The sequence below is a fragment of the Ischnura elegans genome, chromosome 4 (assembly GCF_921293095.1).
Source record: "Ischnura elegans chromosome 4, ioIscEleg1.1, whole genome shotgun sequence".
Classification (NCBI taxonomy): domain Eukaryota; kingdom Metazoa; phylum Arthropoda; class Insecta; order Odonata; family Coenagrionidae; genus Ischnura; species Ischnura elegans.
In genome coordinates, this window is record NC_060249.1 from 81,886,063 (window position 1) to 81,904,945 (window position 18,883).

The following is an 18,883-nucleotide window of genomic DNA, read 5'->3' on the forward strand; positions in this document are numbered from 1 at the left end:
GATTTGTGATAAAAAATTGAGAGTTTTTGCTATAGGGCTAGCGCTGTATATGCATTCACAATATTAATTATTTTCCATCTGAAATCCCGCCGTTCGCATCGTTTACCAGGAAAGGTTGGTCATTTTATCAAATTCAATAAAGTCTATGGCCATAGTCTCCAAAGAGTCTATTTAAATGGATTGCTAGTCAGATGAAAGGAAATATTGAAACCCAGTGAATATTTATAAAACTAGTTATTTTGGAGAGGATATTACATTGCGCGTCATATGTACCAAAAAAGCGTTCCTTTGTTCGAAAAATTCCATCGAACCTTTGTGAGAAAAAGGTGACTGTGTGCAGGGTTTTTGATGAGGTGGGCATCACTGACATTTTCATTCCGTCTCCATTCCTTTGGCCTCATCTCCGCTCGGATCTCATTGACTTTGACGTTGACGTCCTCTCTTCGGAATGGGATGTGATCCCTAGCAGTTCGGTGACGACAGCGACGCGACGGGTGGAAGAATATGAAAGTGTCGGGATTGCCCGATAGTATCCATCAAATAACATGGCCTTAGGTACCGTCCCACCATTCCTCTTAGTAGAGTATTTAACCTGTCATAAGCTCTGTATGGACTTGCGGTTATCGTTCTTTTTCCATGGCCTCTGGAAGCAATTGAGAGGGTTATTAACCGCTTTAGAAATGAAAAAGAGATTTTTGGATAGGGCATATTATCCAGAAATTATTGAGAATTTTTTAATTTCATGGGTTTAATAGGTCATTATTTAAAAAAATGCAAAGATCTTTATGCCCTTCTTTAATTTCTTTTATCACAAAACTTCTCAAAGTTGTGGGAGCCAAACATGTCACCTCTTAGCAAATTTGTTTTTTGTCGCAACGCACCTACTCTTGGTCTTCCCAAAAAATTTTGATAAAATTTAATTTTTGTTTCCAGAAATTTTTTTTGTTTGGAATAATGATGTAAGAAACGAAAGTCTTCATCCAGTTAAAGAATTCTTTTCGTATTAGTTGACACTTTTCCCGTAACATTTAGCAAATAATTTTCTCCTGGAGTTTCCTAAATACACTAGACCAAAGATTTTGGGATACATATTACAATTACAATTATACTTGAATATAAGAGGAAATCAAAGATTTTTTACTGCTCATAATTTTATTAAATACAGACCTTATTTTAACAGATTGCTGTTCATAGTCAGGATAGTAAGGTTTATTCTTCATGCCAATAAAATTGTATTGTATTTATCAACGCGCTCACTCAAAATGTTGGTTGTATATTAGGTTTTTCAGAATTAAATCAGCTTCGAGCCTATAAAATATTTTTGGGAATATGTATCTATTTACTTAATCTTTAATCAATTTTGATAGTATTATACAGTACCTCATTTTCAAGCTCAAACCAACATAAATCAGTTATTCGCATTTTGGAGGCGCCTTTAAAGCTATTACAGCTGTGTGGAATAAAAAAATAGTACTTTAATGGTGTTTGCAAAAGATACAATTTTTGTCAATATTTTCAATTTCAATTTTCAAAGCACTCCATGTAACTACTCCCATTGATTTTTTTAACAACTGATGAATTTTTCACTGGGGTCAATATCTCGTCCCCTCAATTTAGTAGATTGTTTTTCTTTTTCCTCGATTCTCTGACCTTTCAGTTTATTGTTTTTCCAGGAAAAAACCTTACCTCCTCTCGTGTAGTAAAGCCTGAGAGGAAAAGAGGACGAGAAAATATTTGAAGCTGGTCCATCAATCATCACTCTTTTTAATATCGCCACCCCACCTGCGTCTCGGGTCAATATGCTCCCAGGGCATAATATGTGGCTGAACTCAATTATCTGCTGCAAGTAGCGTAATGCATCGATGAAATTTATAAATATTAACCATTAACCTGGAATTTGCGTAACTATTTTTCATATAGCATTTAATATAGCTTGTGAAATTCACCATAAACTCCCATACTTTCTTTAATAAATTATATTCTCTGGGTAAGAATATCAGAATAGATGTGATTGTATGTTGCTCATTCCATTAATAGTATTTGATTTAAAAGCATGTTAGTCATCGAGAAAAAAATTGAAATAAAGAACTAACTTTAGTTGCCAGAATCTCACGTACTTAAAGCGATGAGACGCCAGGTTATCAATAAGGAATGGGAGATTTTCACGGGCTAAAGGGGTGGTTATTGGACATTTTGGTTCTTTAAGTTTTAGCTCATAAATAGCTAATTTTGTACATGCATATAAGAATATTTCTGTATGTGCTAGAAACAAAGCTTTTTATAACATTATAAGCAAAATTAACAAATATTTGTCGAATAATTGCTAGTGATAAAATTGTTTCATCTGACTACCTTTTGCTACACTCAAGCTCCAGGTATCTACCAGCGTTATCGATATGGAACTGAATAGGGATATCCGAAAATTTCCAAGTTTAGTCTGCTGTAATTCCTTTGAAATTATTAATTTCACCGGAGAAAGGATTTTTATAACAGAAATCATGCTTTAACTCATGAGCAAGGTGAAGTTATGGGCTGTCTTCCGTTTCTTGAGAGAATGAAGATTTCGTCTTCATCCGTATATTTTCTAATTCTTTTGACAGCCATCGAATAAATTACTTACAAGTGGTTAAAGTTTTGTACTTCTATTGCATTTACCCAGAAGATAGTATGCAGCTTTGAAAAAAAATATGCACTTAGAAAAAATATGCAATCTGAAAGAGTGGTGTGGAATCCTCACGAAATATTAACCATGTTAGCCAGTGTTTCCCGAACTTTACCGCGCCACCGTACAGTGGTGAATTATTAAGTGCAATGTTTAAGCATTCACACCAAACTTGAAATTCGTCATGGAACGGCATTTTTCAAATATGCTATTGCCAAATTTTATTAACTTTTTGGTCAACTTTCTTTTTTCATGACCGTGAAGCGGTGCTAGGGAAATTATTGCTGTATATAATGATTTTGGTTTTTTTTATGGTAGTAATTTAAACGATAATATTCTGTTGAAAGAATGTAAATATCTGTTATAGGGGTGGTTCATGCATGATTTCAGTTCAATTACCTTTGTTCGCAGACTTCACTGGGTGGTAGTCCTCTGGTCTGGAATTTCATTTAAGTGATGTTTAAGAAATTCTGGCTTGTAACATCTGAGGAGAAAAGTCATTGGGAACCCATCTCCATAGCCGTGTTTATATGTTAATGGCGACCTACCTATACTTCACTTCTTTAAACTTTCTTCGCGTAAATATTTCCCTCCTGCTAGGTACCCTCTCCCAGGCCGTTGTTGGATCCAGAATATTTGGATTCCTAAAGGTTTTCAGCAAATGCATTCCAAGCCTCCAACTTTTCTTTCTTTCGATATCTGTCCACGGAGGAACATTCCAGTTTATGGACTCAATGTGCGCGGAAAAGGTTAAAGATGTTATTTGCTTTTAAACTCCGAAAATTGTTCTGTTGAGATTCATTTTAAAGAAATATAAATACATATTTTTAAAATTTTGCATATGAACTCCAATTTTAAATTAAAAATTAGCTAATTCTAGTATACGCATTTTACATGTTAGTACCGTTTTTATGGAATATTCACTGTTTTCAGAAATCATTTTTAATTTACCTGAATTTGTGTTTATATCCCGTTTACTATCCACAGTACCTACACCGTCAACGTTTCGCTAGTAGAAAATTCGGGCTATCGATAATCTTTAATCGATTCTGACGAAAAATTAATATGTACTATGCATGTATAATATTATTATAATAATATTGATATGTATGCATATAATAATTTTTCATTAGATTATCGACGCTCCATGCATGACGCACCTTCGTGTTTACCTTTATATTTATAAATTTCAAAGCACTCCCATTACGCCCATTCCTATGAAATTGTGTACTACTCGTATGGTTCGTGCGGGAGTCTCCTGAAATAGACCAGCCTGTAAGATATCGGGTTTTGTTAATTTTCTCAAACAAAATCCTCTAAAATTGTTGAAAATTTAATATTAAGTGTCCAAGAGAAAACTTGTCACTTATAGCAGTTTCTGTAAAGGTATTTTACATTCGTACGTTCCCCTTGGTAAAAAAAAACCGCTCTAGTTTGACGTCTTAAAAATGCACGAAAATAAAACAATGGGATACTATCGTTATTTCTTTTGGTAAAACACGAAATGTTTGAGGTATTTTCTGTCGCACTGATGCGATCAAATGGGGTATTTTTACAGCTTACTTGAAAGTAATTTAATTTTGTCTAAAGAAATGCTTTGGCCTTACTTCGAGCCAAACAATTAAAGTTTTCGATTGGTCATGCGGAGGTTGTGTTACAGCTCTACAGCCTCATTTAGTTTTCACCTCGTAACTTGCAGGGATGTACTTGGAGAAGCTAATTGAATGTGCGGTAATTATGTCGAGGTTCCAAAATAAGGTACTGTTGCAAGATTTTGAATATTATATGGAAGTTATCTCTTATGAACCAAAATTCTAGATATAAATGGGTCGTACCTCTAGGAAGGGTGAGAAAATTTTATACCAGTTATTGATATTATGCTAAAATGGTTTTATTTCTGATCCTATATTTTTTATAAGCTTGTTTAAAAATTCTTACTTTAGCCTCAATCAAACACTCAATATTATATTATGATGTTTGCATGCAGACTTCATACTTCCAGCAAGAAGCTATTTGTATTTTCTAATGAAACCGATTGATACTGAAAATTTAAAGAGAATTAAATCGTAACGGGAATGCACTAAATACTAATATTAAAACATAAATGTTCGTAATTTAATTTCAATACTATTCTATCACGGATTTCATAAGTGATAGAATTCAATCTCCTCTTTAACGCATCCATGCATTAGAGAATTAGCTTAAAAGCCGTACACGAACAAATGTTAATACTTCTTTTTTGACTTTTTTATTGTTAAATTCAATTTCCGTATATTGCTCTTAAGTTTCACCTTTTACTTGACGTTTCAAAAATTAAATTGATTCGTAAAAATAGTTGTATAGAATGCAGGCACATGGATGCAAAGAATTCAGAAGGAGAGGAAAAAATTGGCTTTTTGCTTGAACACAAATATAAAATTTACTATTTTCGAATCTTTAAATGTAATATTTAATTTCGTACTGCAAAATTTAATTCCTTCGTGTCTTCTGTATAGTAGTAATAAACTAATTCGAAAATTTTAAAGTTTGAAAAGCCTTGTTTTCTTTGAATAGTCCCTGTAGTATGTGAGAGACTAAGGGGAATAACGAGTCTTTCACCGGAATGCCTGACGCCAGAACTTCATCTATTTGTCGTCCATTGCGTCTCCGCAAAAGTCTACACTAGATATTCTGACCTAATTCTGGGCAGCTATTTCTTTTTTCCGCTTACTTGATAGAGACAAAACAAGAGAAAATGTTTGTTCCCGACCTCGAGAGGGGACCTCGTATCGGTGTGTACGTGAGTACTTAACGATGCGTCTCGGAAATATCAACTACTGTTTGCTTGGCTGAAATATAACTTAGGTTTGCATCTCAGAAATACTTGGACGAGAACAATTAAGCTGTTGGCAAGACTGTCGGTGTAGTGGTCGAGGGTAATTCACATTCATTCATAATTCATAACTTAAATATATTCTCATGTGAAAATAAAGCCGCAGGTTTGTTCTCATTCCTCAAATAAGTACATTTTTTCCTCTAAACAGTGATGGATCTAGGGCCTATTTTCCAGAGTTTTTTTTCTATTGCCACAATTACAAGTTATTTTTCTTAAACGTGAACGTTTCTTTGGACATTGGAGTAATTATCAATGTTTCCATAAATTTATGAGTATTTCAACATTATTCTGCAATCACAACACATTTTGATCCTGGGAGTAATGTTTGCGATGGCTACTTTTTGAGTTTTTGCAGTGTGGTTTCTGTAGGTAATGTTGTAGTACACTTCAGGGTCATCATAAATGGAAAAAGTAATGAAGGAATGCTTGAGAAATTTTGCAAATAGTCAGGGTTTGGAATTCGTTTATGTCAAATAATAAATTAAAAGCAAATGTTATTCATTACCGCTCGAATTTTTTTCTTGTGAGAGCGGCAGAGTAAGACGTTACTTATACCATGTAGGAATAACGGAAAATTTCTCGCTTTTATTGAGAAGTTTATACAAAGAATAAATGTTATTTTCTTTTCATTGATCAATGCATGTGTGGCGTCTATATTTTATAGTTTTATGAGTTTTCATTTCATATTGGTCGTTTTTAAATGTTGCTATGCAAGAAATTTTGTTTAAAATAAATAAACATGCATCAGGGTTTTTGCGGCAATAGAGTACACATCGCATGGAGTTCGGTGTTCTTATTTAGCTATTTTATTTTAATTAAGTTTTAGGGACCCTCTTAAGGCCCCTTACATGCTTTCACCTTATTTAGGTATCATTCGTCAACACTGCCAGCACCAAAAATTCTCCTCTTAACAAATTGTTGTGGGTGTAGATGATTTTCTTTGCAGATATCCATCTCCATATTTCAATCTGTCGAAACACCTTCAGAATTCTTATTTTCTCTACAGCGATTCCCTTCTTCGACTCTATTCTCGCCCTTAAAATTCTTCCCTTCATCATCGTAATTAGGGGCGCATCAAGTGAAACTCCTTTTCTTTTCAACCTTCGCAGACCCCTTTGTTCCCCATCTTTCTCTGTTTCCTGAGCTTTGTCAAATGTCTCATTCTCTCTCAGTTTCTCTGTTGCCGGGTGAAGAAATAATAGGATGAAGCGCACGAATCTCGCAACTCCCGACTCAGCATTTTTCGAAAGTGAAAGCGTCCCCTTCCTTCCCACACACTAAGAAAGTTCAAGGAGCGGTCGCTTGAGCCTTTCCTCCAAGTACTCCCCCGCATTCCACCCTCTCACTTGGAGAGTTTGTATTTGTGCTCGGGGGGTGTCCTGTTCTCCCCTAACGTTTTGACCATGGAAACTTTGGCCGTATCGTTTCTACGGATAGTGTCAGGGAAATTTGATTCCCGTTCAGGGGTATTGGGGTATGTAGTATCAAGAAAATATCGCTACCAAATACAGAGGCTTAATTTAGAGTTTCTATCAAGTTCCTTTTTATTTTGAGCGTGGTATGGAAGGTTTATCTGGAATGCAGCTGTGTTTTCCCGAGAATGCGACAGGATTTTGTGGAAAAATTACGAGTAGATCGTCCCTTTTAGGTTTAATTTGAGTGGTTGTCGGCGGGGAAGGAAATATTCCCTGCCATGAAAATTGCTGTGTCGAGAGAGAGGTTTTGGGGTTGTAACCCTCGTTGGTAAATATATGTAAAATTAAAACAAAATTTGATTCGACACGTTAATTTTTATGGGAAAGTCGCGGCTTAGAATAACGTCAAAGTGACCTTTTGAAATGTATATAATTAAATATACAGGATACACCTTTCCATACTGTTCTTTTAATGATTCTAGTCATGTCAACAAACATGAATGCGTATGCATTCGGAGGAAAGATGTGTTGTCGCTGAAAAAAAATATTAAGAGAAACTTTGCGAATACAATCCTTACGAAATCCAAAATTTTAGTGCATATTTTTCCCATAATTAGAACACGATATGTTTTACTAGCTTAAAACTAACCTAACCCATTATTTCTCCTCTGAATAGCTTTTGAAAACAATTGGTTTCACAAATCATATGAAAAACTGTCTTGAAAAAGTAACTCTTAACATTTTGGATGGGGTTATAGCATCCCTAACCATTGTGCAAGAAATTGAATTGGTTATTCAGGCTTGAGAAGGAAGGGTTATTTTGCATAAATAAATCGTTTGCTGACCACATTTTTTCTGTTCATTTGAAAAAAATTGGCCTACCATTTCGACGTACCATGATTTTTACCATGCACTCTCCTTTTACTCGCCGAAGTGTTATTACAATCGAGCTTCATGTGCTGTTGATGATATGGAGGAATTCAAGAATGTTATGCGCAATAATCCACGCATAAATAAACGCGTAAATAAAATATTTCTATAAATTAATCAGTGAAAAAATGAAATATTTGCCGAAAAACATTGTTACAGCTTTTATTCTTTCCCTCAATTCAATATTACTGTGAAGGCTAAAGGGTTTTTTTTCTCTTTAGCAAAATATTAGCTTGACTTAATTACTGCAATAGTAGCTTATATTTGTCTTATTGTTTCCCTAAACCATGGTGTCGGCAGTCTACGAAAGATCAAGGCTATCAAAAGATATCTAACGTGCCTACAGAATACTAGTAATTCAATGGGAATGGCTTGAGGAACCGAAGTGTGGAGGTCTGTGTGGTGAAAGTATCCTCAAGGGGTAGATGTACAGCGGTGAGTGGAACTGGCCATTATTTAGGCGTTGGGGAGGCGACAACGTGGGCCAAGGGGAAAAAGATAGGTTTGTGGAAGAGCAACTCACATTCGAGATCACTCCATCTCCACCGCTCTTTCTCCCTTTCTGTTAGACCTTCACGCAGCGGCGCAGGCGCTGGAATTATTTAGATATCGTCCCATTAGGTTAGCTGAGAGGCTACCAGAAGATGGGACAAGACGGGAAAGCTTGCCCGTCACGGGGGTAAAATAACGATAGTGATTGGCAAAAGGAAAGGATACCTGATATCATTTGAGGCATGGAAAGAAGAAGGAATGTTCCACGCTGTGTAACATAAAAAAGTTATAATGCTTGATGTGGACAATATTTGTGCAAAATAAATGTTTGAAATTGGCCTTTTAAAAATTTTTTCAAAACTTCGGGATACCACAAGTAATATTGTTTGCTTCGGACATTTATATGGCTCTTGTGATGATTGGTCAAAATCACCATGAATTGATGAATAGTACTATCTAGTAAAAATATGTATTCTTTGTTCGTTTTCTTTTGTTCTATCTGAAAAAAGCCCTCCGTCACAAGTCATCGACATTAAAGTTCCACAGTTGAAGTTTAGTCCAAACATAGCTTTATCTAAGGATTCTTAGCATTAAAACTGAGAATTTGAGATGATTATGCCTTCAAGACTCCTAAATCAATAGTGTGGGAAGGATATTCTGTAACGGAAGGATATCCCGTCAACTCAAATGTAAAATGTGATAGAATCATTTTGAAAGCGAGGGATCTCCGGAACAACTTTATTGGCTTTACAACGGTAAGAGAGAGAAAATGAATCTTGATCGAACTAAATTATATATCACACATATTAATCAGCTACCCTGTAACACTATCACGCGAATATTTGGTGGAGGTTTGATGATAAAGCCTGAATCACACGATAATTTTTTCCACTCCTTCCGAGGGACAGCTCCAGCGATTGCTTCAAAGATGTTGAAAAAACGCCGTTTAATGGGATAATTTTCCGCGATGGTTGTAGGGATGGAAATCCCATGTATTTTTCCATCACTCGGAAACTTCTTGCGTCGATGAAACCATCCCTGGCACCGTCCTTTAGCCCACGAATATTACAAGACAGGATCCCCTCTATGTACTCAACAAGTTTCCTTTAAAAGTTTTATCACTCATCGCGCACTTAAATAGGTTTTCAAAAGTCGCCTCTCGTGTCGCTAATGGACAAATTGATCCAAGTTTCACAAGGAAATAAGGAATAATTAGGGGTATTAACCAAAAATTACACATATGATGATGTGATATTTCAAATTCATTACTTTTCAATGTTATTCCTCGCATTTTATAATATTTTACTGGAAAATATCAAATAACATCACATTACACTCATCACCGCGCCACGGACATTTTTGAAAACAGATTAAAATGCAACCGAAGTGGCAACAGAAATCAGCCTTCTATAGGATGAAATTGGACCTCCTCTATGTAATCCCCTTGCTTCAGCCAACCAGAAGGCACGGCCGCAAACAGCGATTGAAACGCCCCGCTTGGCTTGTAATTGAATGAAAGTTGTAATTACGGAAAGTGACGGAAAAAGAGATGGAAAGAGGGAAAATGGTGAAAAACCGTGAAATTCAGATAATGAACGATCGCGCTTTTGGTCCCCGATAACCTATCGCTTGAGCTATCATTTCGAAGGACGGAAAAAATGATCGTGTGATTCAGGCTTAAGACGTAAATCCCTGCAAAACGGCATCAAAAGTCGGGCACAATCGGTCGGCTACTAGTGAGTCATTTCCCATTCCTTGTTTTTGATGGAGAAATGGGATTTGTGGCGGAGAAATGGAAAACCTGCGCTTGAGAGTGACTACGCTCAACGACATATCTTGGAGTGCAATCATACTTTCCCGCCTGCCCGAGAAAACGTTTTTTTTTCGCAGCTCGGCAGAACGCTTCTCCTACTTACATATAAGCAAATCTATAACGACCAAGTAGCTGTCGAGTCGCCCGAATGCGTTCATTCTCGGCGATTGACCGTTTGTTTGAGGCTGGTGAGCGGTCGAGCACAACCTCACTCATTCAACATTAGACTCGAACGTATGCATTCGATACGTACATCAACGATGAAATTCGCCATAAAAAAACATTTGGCTTTGCTGGGATTCGAATCCGGAACTCCCGATTGCAAGGTATGCTACCAATTACACCACAAAGCTATAGTCACTTGTTCTATGCCGTGCTTTGGTATAAATTCGATTCCACCGCCATCCGAATGAAAGTTAGCTAGTTAGGGAGGCGCTTTGCTGGGACGTAATAAGGCACACATAAGGCGAGAGAATTGGGGAATGGTTTTCAGAAAATTAGGAACAAAATATGTAATCGATGAAAAATCGTTGTGCACCATTATTTTCCCTCAAATATATGGCATTAGGTTAGGGAAAGTAATTTTTTAGCAATTGTTCTTTTTAACTCACATCTCACATAGAAGTATAAAGGAGACAATCGTGTATAGAAGTCACATCGTCTATAGAAGCCAATATATATGTAAAGGTTTCACTGTCGGAGATTTAAGAAGGGAGCATTGCTGCAGCGGAATAACGGAAAAAGAAGCAAACATATGGAAAGAAAGAATGTTGAATGCAATCCAGAAGTGGAAGTAGAACGGGTCGGGTGGAGTTTCGACGTTGAGGAATGGGAGCGTAAGACTGCAGCTCAGGACAATGGCAAGTGGATAAATGTTGGCTTATAAGTACGGTGACGTATATAATATGTCCTTCCATCCGCTTCTACCCTTAATCTGTGCAGAACCGTCGAACAATGCCGAAGAGGTACTCCACGTAAAAAAATTGGCGACAGCGTCTAAACCAAAAGCTGTTCCGAATTTCTGAATGAATTTTCCCTTTAATGTCCTGCTCGCTGACCCTCTGCCTCGATAGGAGTGCATTAATGCGTGAGACTCAAATTATAAAGGTCATTTACAAAAGGCGGAGTAATGGTGCAAGACCTTTTCTGAGATAAAAGTCCTGCAATATGGGTTCAAAAACATAAAGTGCATCAACAGGATTCCATTTATCAAAGTTTTATTCAACGGTAGCCCTTTTCAACTGCATTTCACTTGAATACCAGTAGGTTTTCAAATAGTTTAAATTCCCCTACCTACCTAAATATGTCACGGTTTGTATGAAAAATTCAAAGCATTTATTTCATTTTATGTTAATTTGAACTTAATATTCATTTTACCATTCCGTAGCACTTTCGAATTTATTTCACCGACTTAATTTTGATCGATGATTTATTTTGAAAATCAATAAAACCTTAATTCCTTCTTCGTGTACGAAAATTCAATAAAGATATATTTTGATTCTATATGGCGTGGAATCTGCAAGTTTTTGTATTAAATAGAGAATTTAGGGCAATTTAAATGTTCGGCGAAAATAAAACGTAAGAATTTCTTCCGTCCTTCATGATAAAATCAAAGAAATCTAATGTATCAGAGCTTTTGGTATCGGTGTCTAATATATCAGAGCTTTAGATCAGAACATTTAGTATTTTCTGAAGCCGACAATTAAATTACCGTTAATTTATAATTAGTAATAGTAAACGTCGTGAAAATATAAATGACAACAAGGGCAATAATCTTCGTTAATTTAATAAAGGATTTTCTGCTTCATCAAAAAATTGATAAGAATTATGAATTTCTGGTTTCAATATTCATGAGCATATTTTAGGCACATTGCTTGTTTTCAGTTGAACAAGTTCCTCTCGTGTTCGTTAACGAGCCACGTAGGTATTCTGTTCAAACACGCTTTATAAGCCTTGAATTATTAATGGCTGAAGTTTGGAGGGGATATTTCTTCAGGGACCTGTTGTTGTATATGAATTCGCACCGTTAAACTTTACACGGAAACACTCACTGACCACACGAACAGAATACTCCTATTTAGAGTGCATCAATTTGTGACTTAAAATCAACTAAAAAAACTCGCTTTTTCAATGGTGCATTGCGTCCATGAAAACTTTCATCTCAGCAGGGATCGACAAGTTAACACTTCAGGGCAATATGGCCAAGCCCGAATTATATTATGGGGAAAAGCTAAGGTGAACTTTCAAAGGTTACACATCGCTGTAGTCAATGATAAATTTTAGTATCCACACCTTATATTCTAAGCTACACTGGTTTGCTTTCTCAATCCCTAAGTTAGTGTCTATACTTGTGCATATACGGAAGCAATGATCATAAATATTATTTCGTTTCTGAGTATTTATGAGTAGTTCTGCCGTTCATGCTGACATACGCTCGTGTGAGCATATGAAATCTGAAAATATATTTTATCGCTGGTTCTGATCCCATTAGTTGGGGGATGGTTATATTGGATGCTATACCAGAGGTAGGGGACGTTGCAATGCGATCGTTGCCTGTAGCTTCTACAGAAGATGTTTAATTCACAACATATAGCCATGTCAGAAGCAATGCATTTACGAATTTCCCAAAAATAAAATAATGGAAAATGGAAATGATGCTGCAAAAAGTTTTCATAAATTTTTTCTCCATGTCATATAAATATCTCAATTTCAACTCCATTTTACCTAGTGATAAAATCCTCGAAGGTCACTTTTCTGGCTGAGGTTAGGATTTAATTGGTGACTACATGATCGGAGTTCATTGATCGTATTCATGGAACTAGAGAGTGTAAATTTATTTTTTTATGCATAAATAGATGCATTGTATTTATTTTGAGATGATTATTACGACAATAATTTGAAATAAAAGTGATAAACCTGCAATGGCCCTATGCATAAATTCATTTATAATTTTTCACAAAGTAGTAATATTCTCATCTTCATTCACTGAAATTATTTATTTACAAAAGAGTGGCATTGGTCAATAGATGTTGGCTGAGCAGAATTTTTAAAGGATATATATTTCTCAACGCTCGGGAATATATTGAGCAGAATGAAGCTGCATTTATTTGTAGAGCTCGAAGTAGTATTAATTATAAACTCCAGCCTTTGGTAACTTTCTTAATAAGGAGAGGATTTTGGGCGGACCTCATTTGCACGTAGATGAAAAGGGAAAGGGTAAGTTCTGGGATAAATGCGAGCATGCTGGGATGAAATTGGAATTGCTGGCAGACGCGATCATAAAAGCAGGCCAGTCGGTAGAGGGGTAAACCAGCTGAATCCCGATTGCGATAAAATATGGAAAGAAATTTTCTCGTAGCACGAATACATGGCATATTAATGAAACACGCAGATGGAATATAAATTTAATCACAGCCAATATCATGTTTGGCTGAACAGCTGAAGTGAAAGTAATGACCCATCAATCGACTGGAGTATGGGAATTTGCATATATGTGCATGCTTTTCAATTGGTGCATTCGTCAGTTTGAAGTTTACTTAGTGACTTTATTGGTTATAGTGAGAGCAAAAGTTTTGTGAAATGGACTATGTTATCATGTGAATTCAGTTCAATAATCCATTCAGAACGAAAGATAACCAACGTACCTAAAAATTTTCTTGTATCTCGTGAAATGTTTTGCCTTTCCCAATGACTGATTTTGTAATGCCCTCTAAATCATCTTCTTCACAAGATATCAACTAGGTATTGCTGAATAACAACAGTGGGTACATTCAGAACATGCCATGAAATTACAACTAATATTTATTGTATTTGGCTGATTGATCGAAATCAAATGAGTGTGATTGAAAGTATTTAAATAAAATTTGCTATTCAAGCTTTATTCCGTTGGTAATGTCAACCTAATTTTATTATAAGATATTCATTGTTAACATTCATCATTAATTTGAAAATTTTGAAATCTCTAAGGCTTTGAGTATCGCAGAAGGAAAAAAATCGTTTGAATTTTGGATAAAATTGCATTGGGCATGAAAATGAAGGCTTACTTACTTACTTACTTACTTACTCCCAGGGCCATACATATCTAAGTAGATATTTGGCCGCACCAACAATCCTCTTCCATCTATCTCTATTTCCTGCGTCCTCCTCGGTCGCTCCTAATCGCTCCAGGTCTACCTTCACTTGGTCCCACCACCTTCGCCTTGGTCTTCCTCTTGGCCGTCTTCCTTCAGGATTCCTCATTATAACTTGTTTTAAATGATTAGTGTCCTCTCTTCTCAAAATGTGCCCAGCCCATCTAATTCTTCTACATTTAAACTCGCACACTACATCTGGATCCTTGTATAGCTCTCTTAATTCTCTATTGTGTTTTCTCCTCCACTCTCCTCCTTCAGAGATTGGTCCATATATTTTCCTAAGGATCTTATTTTCAAAAACAATTAATTTTCTTTCTTTCTTTTTATCCAGTTTCCAAGTTTCACTTCCATATAACAGTACGGGTCTTATGATTGTTTTATATATTCTGATTTTAGTAGTGTGTGATAGTAATTTTGAGGACATGAGTTTGTTGCAGGCGTAGAAGCATCTGTTAGCCAGATTTAGCCTGTTTTGTATTTCTATTGCTTCTTTGTTTTCTCTTGAAATAAAAACGCCTAAATACTTAAAGGAGTCCACTTTTCAAATTTGTGGTTGTCTATGTGGATAGGATTTTGATTTCTGTTCATTTCATTTCTTGTAAAGTGTATATATTTAGTTTTTCCATCATTTACTTTTAGTCCTTGATTAGCTGTTTCTTCCATGAAAAGTTTTGTAAGCCGGCGTATGTCGTCTAAATTTTCTGCTAAAATTACCACATCGTCTGCAAAAGCAAGTATATTTATTCTGGAGCCAATTGTTACGCCTTCGTCCATTTTTGCTACTTTTTGAAGAGCTTCTTCTATTGCTAAGTAGAATAGGATTGGGGATAGTCCATCTAGATAGATAGTCTTACGCCTGCCTTTATCCTGAAAGGTTCCGACACCCGTGCATTTATTCGTACTGAGCATGTGGAGTCTGTCATACTTGTTTTAGCGAGGTTTATTAGCTTTTTTGGAATTCCGAACTTGTCCAACTTTTCCCACAGTCTCTCTCTATTAATACTGTCATATGCTTTTTGGAAATCGATAAATATTGCAAAAAAATCTTTATTAAACTCCCAGTACTTCGATATAATTTCTTTGAGAATAAATATTTGATTTGTTGTGGACCTGCCTTTTACAAACCCTGCCTGGTGATCTAGAATTATTTCACATGTATATTCTTCAATACGATTTAATATTATCTTAGATAGGACTTTATAAGGAATGCTAAGGAGTGAGATTCCTCTAAAATTACTGCACTTTACTTTCTCTCCTTTCTTGTGTATGGGGACAACTATTGCTTCCCTCCAGTCTTTTGGCATTTCTTCTCTTTCCCATATTATTTTCATTAATTCACATAGCTTATCTATGACTATATCTCCTCCCGTCTTCAATAGCTCTGCAGATATTTCATCCTTACCAGGAGCTCTATGGTTTTTTAGGGCTTTAACTGCTGCTTTGACTTCTTCTCTAGTTGGTATTTCTACTTTGGGTTGTACATGATAGTAGATAACTTCGTTATCGTAGTCAGGTGTGATGTCCACTCCTTCTTCATTTAATAGTTCATAGAAATATTCTCTCCATCTTTCTACAACTTTCTGCGTCTCCTTTACCATAATTCCCTCTTTGTTCTTCACACCGTATGACTTCGGGGTGAATCCTTTTTTAAAGAATCTTACTTTTTTATAAAACTCTCTTGCATTATTTGCTGTCCGCTCTTGTTCTGCTTTTTCAATCAAACTGTTTATGTATATTCGTTTTTTCTTTCTTAATATCTTGTTTGTTTCTCGATTTATCTCATTGTATCGTATTTTATCCTCTAAGGAATTGCTGTTCATCCAGGTTCTCTTCTTCTCCCTCCGTTCTGTTACCTTCAGCTCACATTCTTCATCAAACCAGGGTTTTTTGTTGTTTTTTTTTGTTTTTCCCACACACTTCTCTTGCTGTTTCCAGAATGTTTTCCTTAAAGTCGTTCCATTTTTTATCCACGTCTTCTTCTTCTTCCATTGGCAGTTCTTGTAGAGCTTGAAACCTATTTTCCACTTTCATCTCGAATTCCTTTGCTACCCGTATATCTTTTAGTTTTCCTGTATCTATATTTGCATTACACTTTTCTTCTTTCCTTTTCTGAATCGCTATTCTTTGGGCTATTTTGACTAGAACTAGTACGTGGTCCGTCCCGCATTCTGCTCCCCTAACACTTCTTATATCTGTTATGCTACTTTTGTGGCGTTGATCAACTAGGACATGATCAATCTGGTTTCTTGTAGCCCCGTTTGGAGATGTCCATGTGTATTTATGTATATCTTTTCTTGGGAACATTGTGCTGGATATTTTGAAGCTGTTTGCTAGGGCGAAGCTTGCGAGACGAGTCCCGTTGTCATTTGAGTCCTGGTGAAGACTCTCCTTCCCTATGGCTGGTTGAAAAATGTCTTCTCTACCCACTTTAGCATTAGCATCTCCTAAAACAATTTTCATATCATAACTTGGTAACTTATCCACTTGTTCTTCTAGAAGTTCATAAAAACTATCTTTTTCTTCATCTTCTGCGTCTTCTGTGGGAGCATAAAAGCTGACTAGAGATATGTTTTTAAACTTTCCCCTTAGCCTAATACTGCACATTCTATCGTCTTTGGCTTCAAAATGTATCACAGATTCAGCAATTCTCTTATTTACAGCAAAACCTACCCCCCCATAGTATCTATTATCTTTCCGGCCACTATAATAGATAATATATTTTTTTGTGCTAATCGTTCCTGCTAAAGGCCACCTTGTTTCTTGTAGGGCTACAACATCCATGTTGTATCTTTCTAACTCCTATCCTAGAATGTCAATAGCTCCTGGAGTTGCCAAGCTTCTTATGTTCCATGTACCAAATCGTAATATTTTTGGGCATTTCCGAGTCGTTATCCTTTTATTCCGTCCAGTTTCCGAGGCTTTTTGTTGGTGATACGTAACATTTGTGTTTTACAGGGCGGGTTGTTGGCCCAGCGCCCAACCCCCAACCTGGAGGACCAGGGGTTTGCTTTCGGAGTCACCTCCTCCTAGGTTAGCGGCTTTCACCACAGCTCTGAGATCCTAACCTGACCTCGGTTTTATATCAGAGTTTCCTTCTCCTAGCCTTTGAGTACCCAAACCCTATCGTACAAGGCTGTACGGGCAGTGCTTATTTAATGGCGGCACTTCCTCGCCATGACACAGCACCGTCATCGGGCCCTTGTGGAACTTAATTGAGTGTGATTCCGCCACAAATCACCCTCCCACGCCCTCTAGATGCTGCCGCCTCGGTCCGGGGCTGCTTATTCGGGTTACTCCTTATTCACAGCTGTCCACCATATCTGATGGAGTGTCCGCTATCCGCCACCTGCGACCCGCCCAATACCTGAGGCTCGGTTCCCATAACAGGGTGGGATGAAAATGAAGGCTAATTAGGAAAAATGACTCTAAGCTGATATTTGATGGTTAAATTGACGATTATCTATAGTGTTAGATCTTTTAAAAATGACACGAGACTCTCGGTTTTACACATTTATTTGCACAAGTACAACACGACCATGCGTGTGCTCAGGCCAGGGCCCGCATACAATATGCCGCCTACGGACAGGCTTAGCACGTCGTCAGTTCTCCTTCCCCTCGCGCACGCTAGCGGCGCTCCTTCCGCCACATCCGTCGTCAGCCCGACGTATCCCTCCGCCGTGATACTAGCGCGAATTCAAATGCTGCTAACAATAGAAATGAATTCAATTGATAAAAAAATTATAGGTTCCGTAGTCAGTAAAGTGAATTTTTTTGGCCTTAAGAAAACTCATATGTTCGAGACTGATTATTGTACGTGACTTGTAATTACGATTTATTCTTTTGACAGTGATGATAGAGTGAAGATGGATTTCACATCTTTTTGATCAAAGGAATTTTTATTGCAGTCTCTTTCTAACTATTTGAAACCTATTTTCAACTGATTTTTGGTCATTGTGATACATTATGTTACTTTTCTGACTGTTTCAATTGAACACATGAGCAATATTACATTCTTTGGTTTTTTTCGGCTGGGTCCCCTTTGCAAGATATATACTGTATGAATCATCCGCTTGTGTAGTTTCTGTGGTAGAAGCAGGCGTTGTTAATCAGGCAAACATGACATATGATTGTGGAGAATTAATGAGAAATATATAGCGAATCTTGAATACCCCATGGAATAAAAAATAAAATTGAAGTCATTTTTATGGGTATTTATCCAAAACTATTCCGTTGCAGGCTTTGCTATATTAAAAAGAAAACACAAAACACTTTGTCTTGAGAGATATTTTCCAAAGAGATATTTTTCGTTGTCCATTTTTAAATAACTTTATTGTCTTAACTTTGGATCCGTTATATGGGAATTTTTTATATTTGCGCCTCAAATATCTTTTGGGGATTGTGAGAGAAATCGAGAAATTGGGAAACGGCGGGAGAAGAAGACGTAGCGGAATTAGATGGTGGTCTCGAGACAATCGTCCTGGAAAGCAATGGGAAAGAATGACTGAAGTCTTACGGGAAGATCCCGTTGCTTGACATAAAGAGGATTGGAACGAGCGTTGAAGA

At 36.6% G+C, this 18,883-nt stretch overlaps 1 protein-coding gene across 1 annotated transcript; it reads right to left on the minus strand.

The window, feature by feature from the left end:
* Window positions 1–16,192: 16,192 nt before the first annotated feature.
* LOC124158175 (craniofacial development protein 2-like) lies at window positions 16,193–17,101 on the minus strand. The gene has a single exon (XM_046533362.1). It carries the CDS (start codon window positions 17,099–17,101, stop codon window positions 16,193–16,195), a length of 909 nt encoding a protein of 302 aa, XP_046389318.1.
* Between the last annotated feature and the right edge of the window lie 1,782 nt (window positions 17,102–18,883).

Bases quoted from the DNA above. Each gene is read 5' to 3' on its own strand.
- LOC124158175 (XM_046533362.1), bottom strand. From the start codon at position 17,101: ATGGATGTTGTAGCCCTACAAGAAACAAGGTGGCCTTTAGCAGGAACG.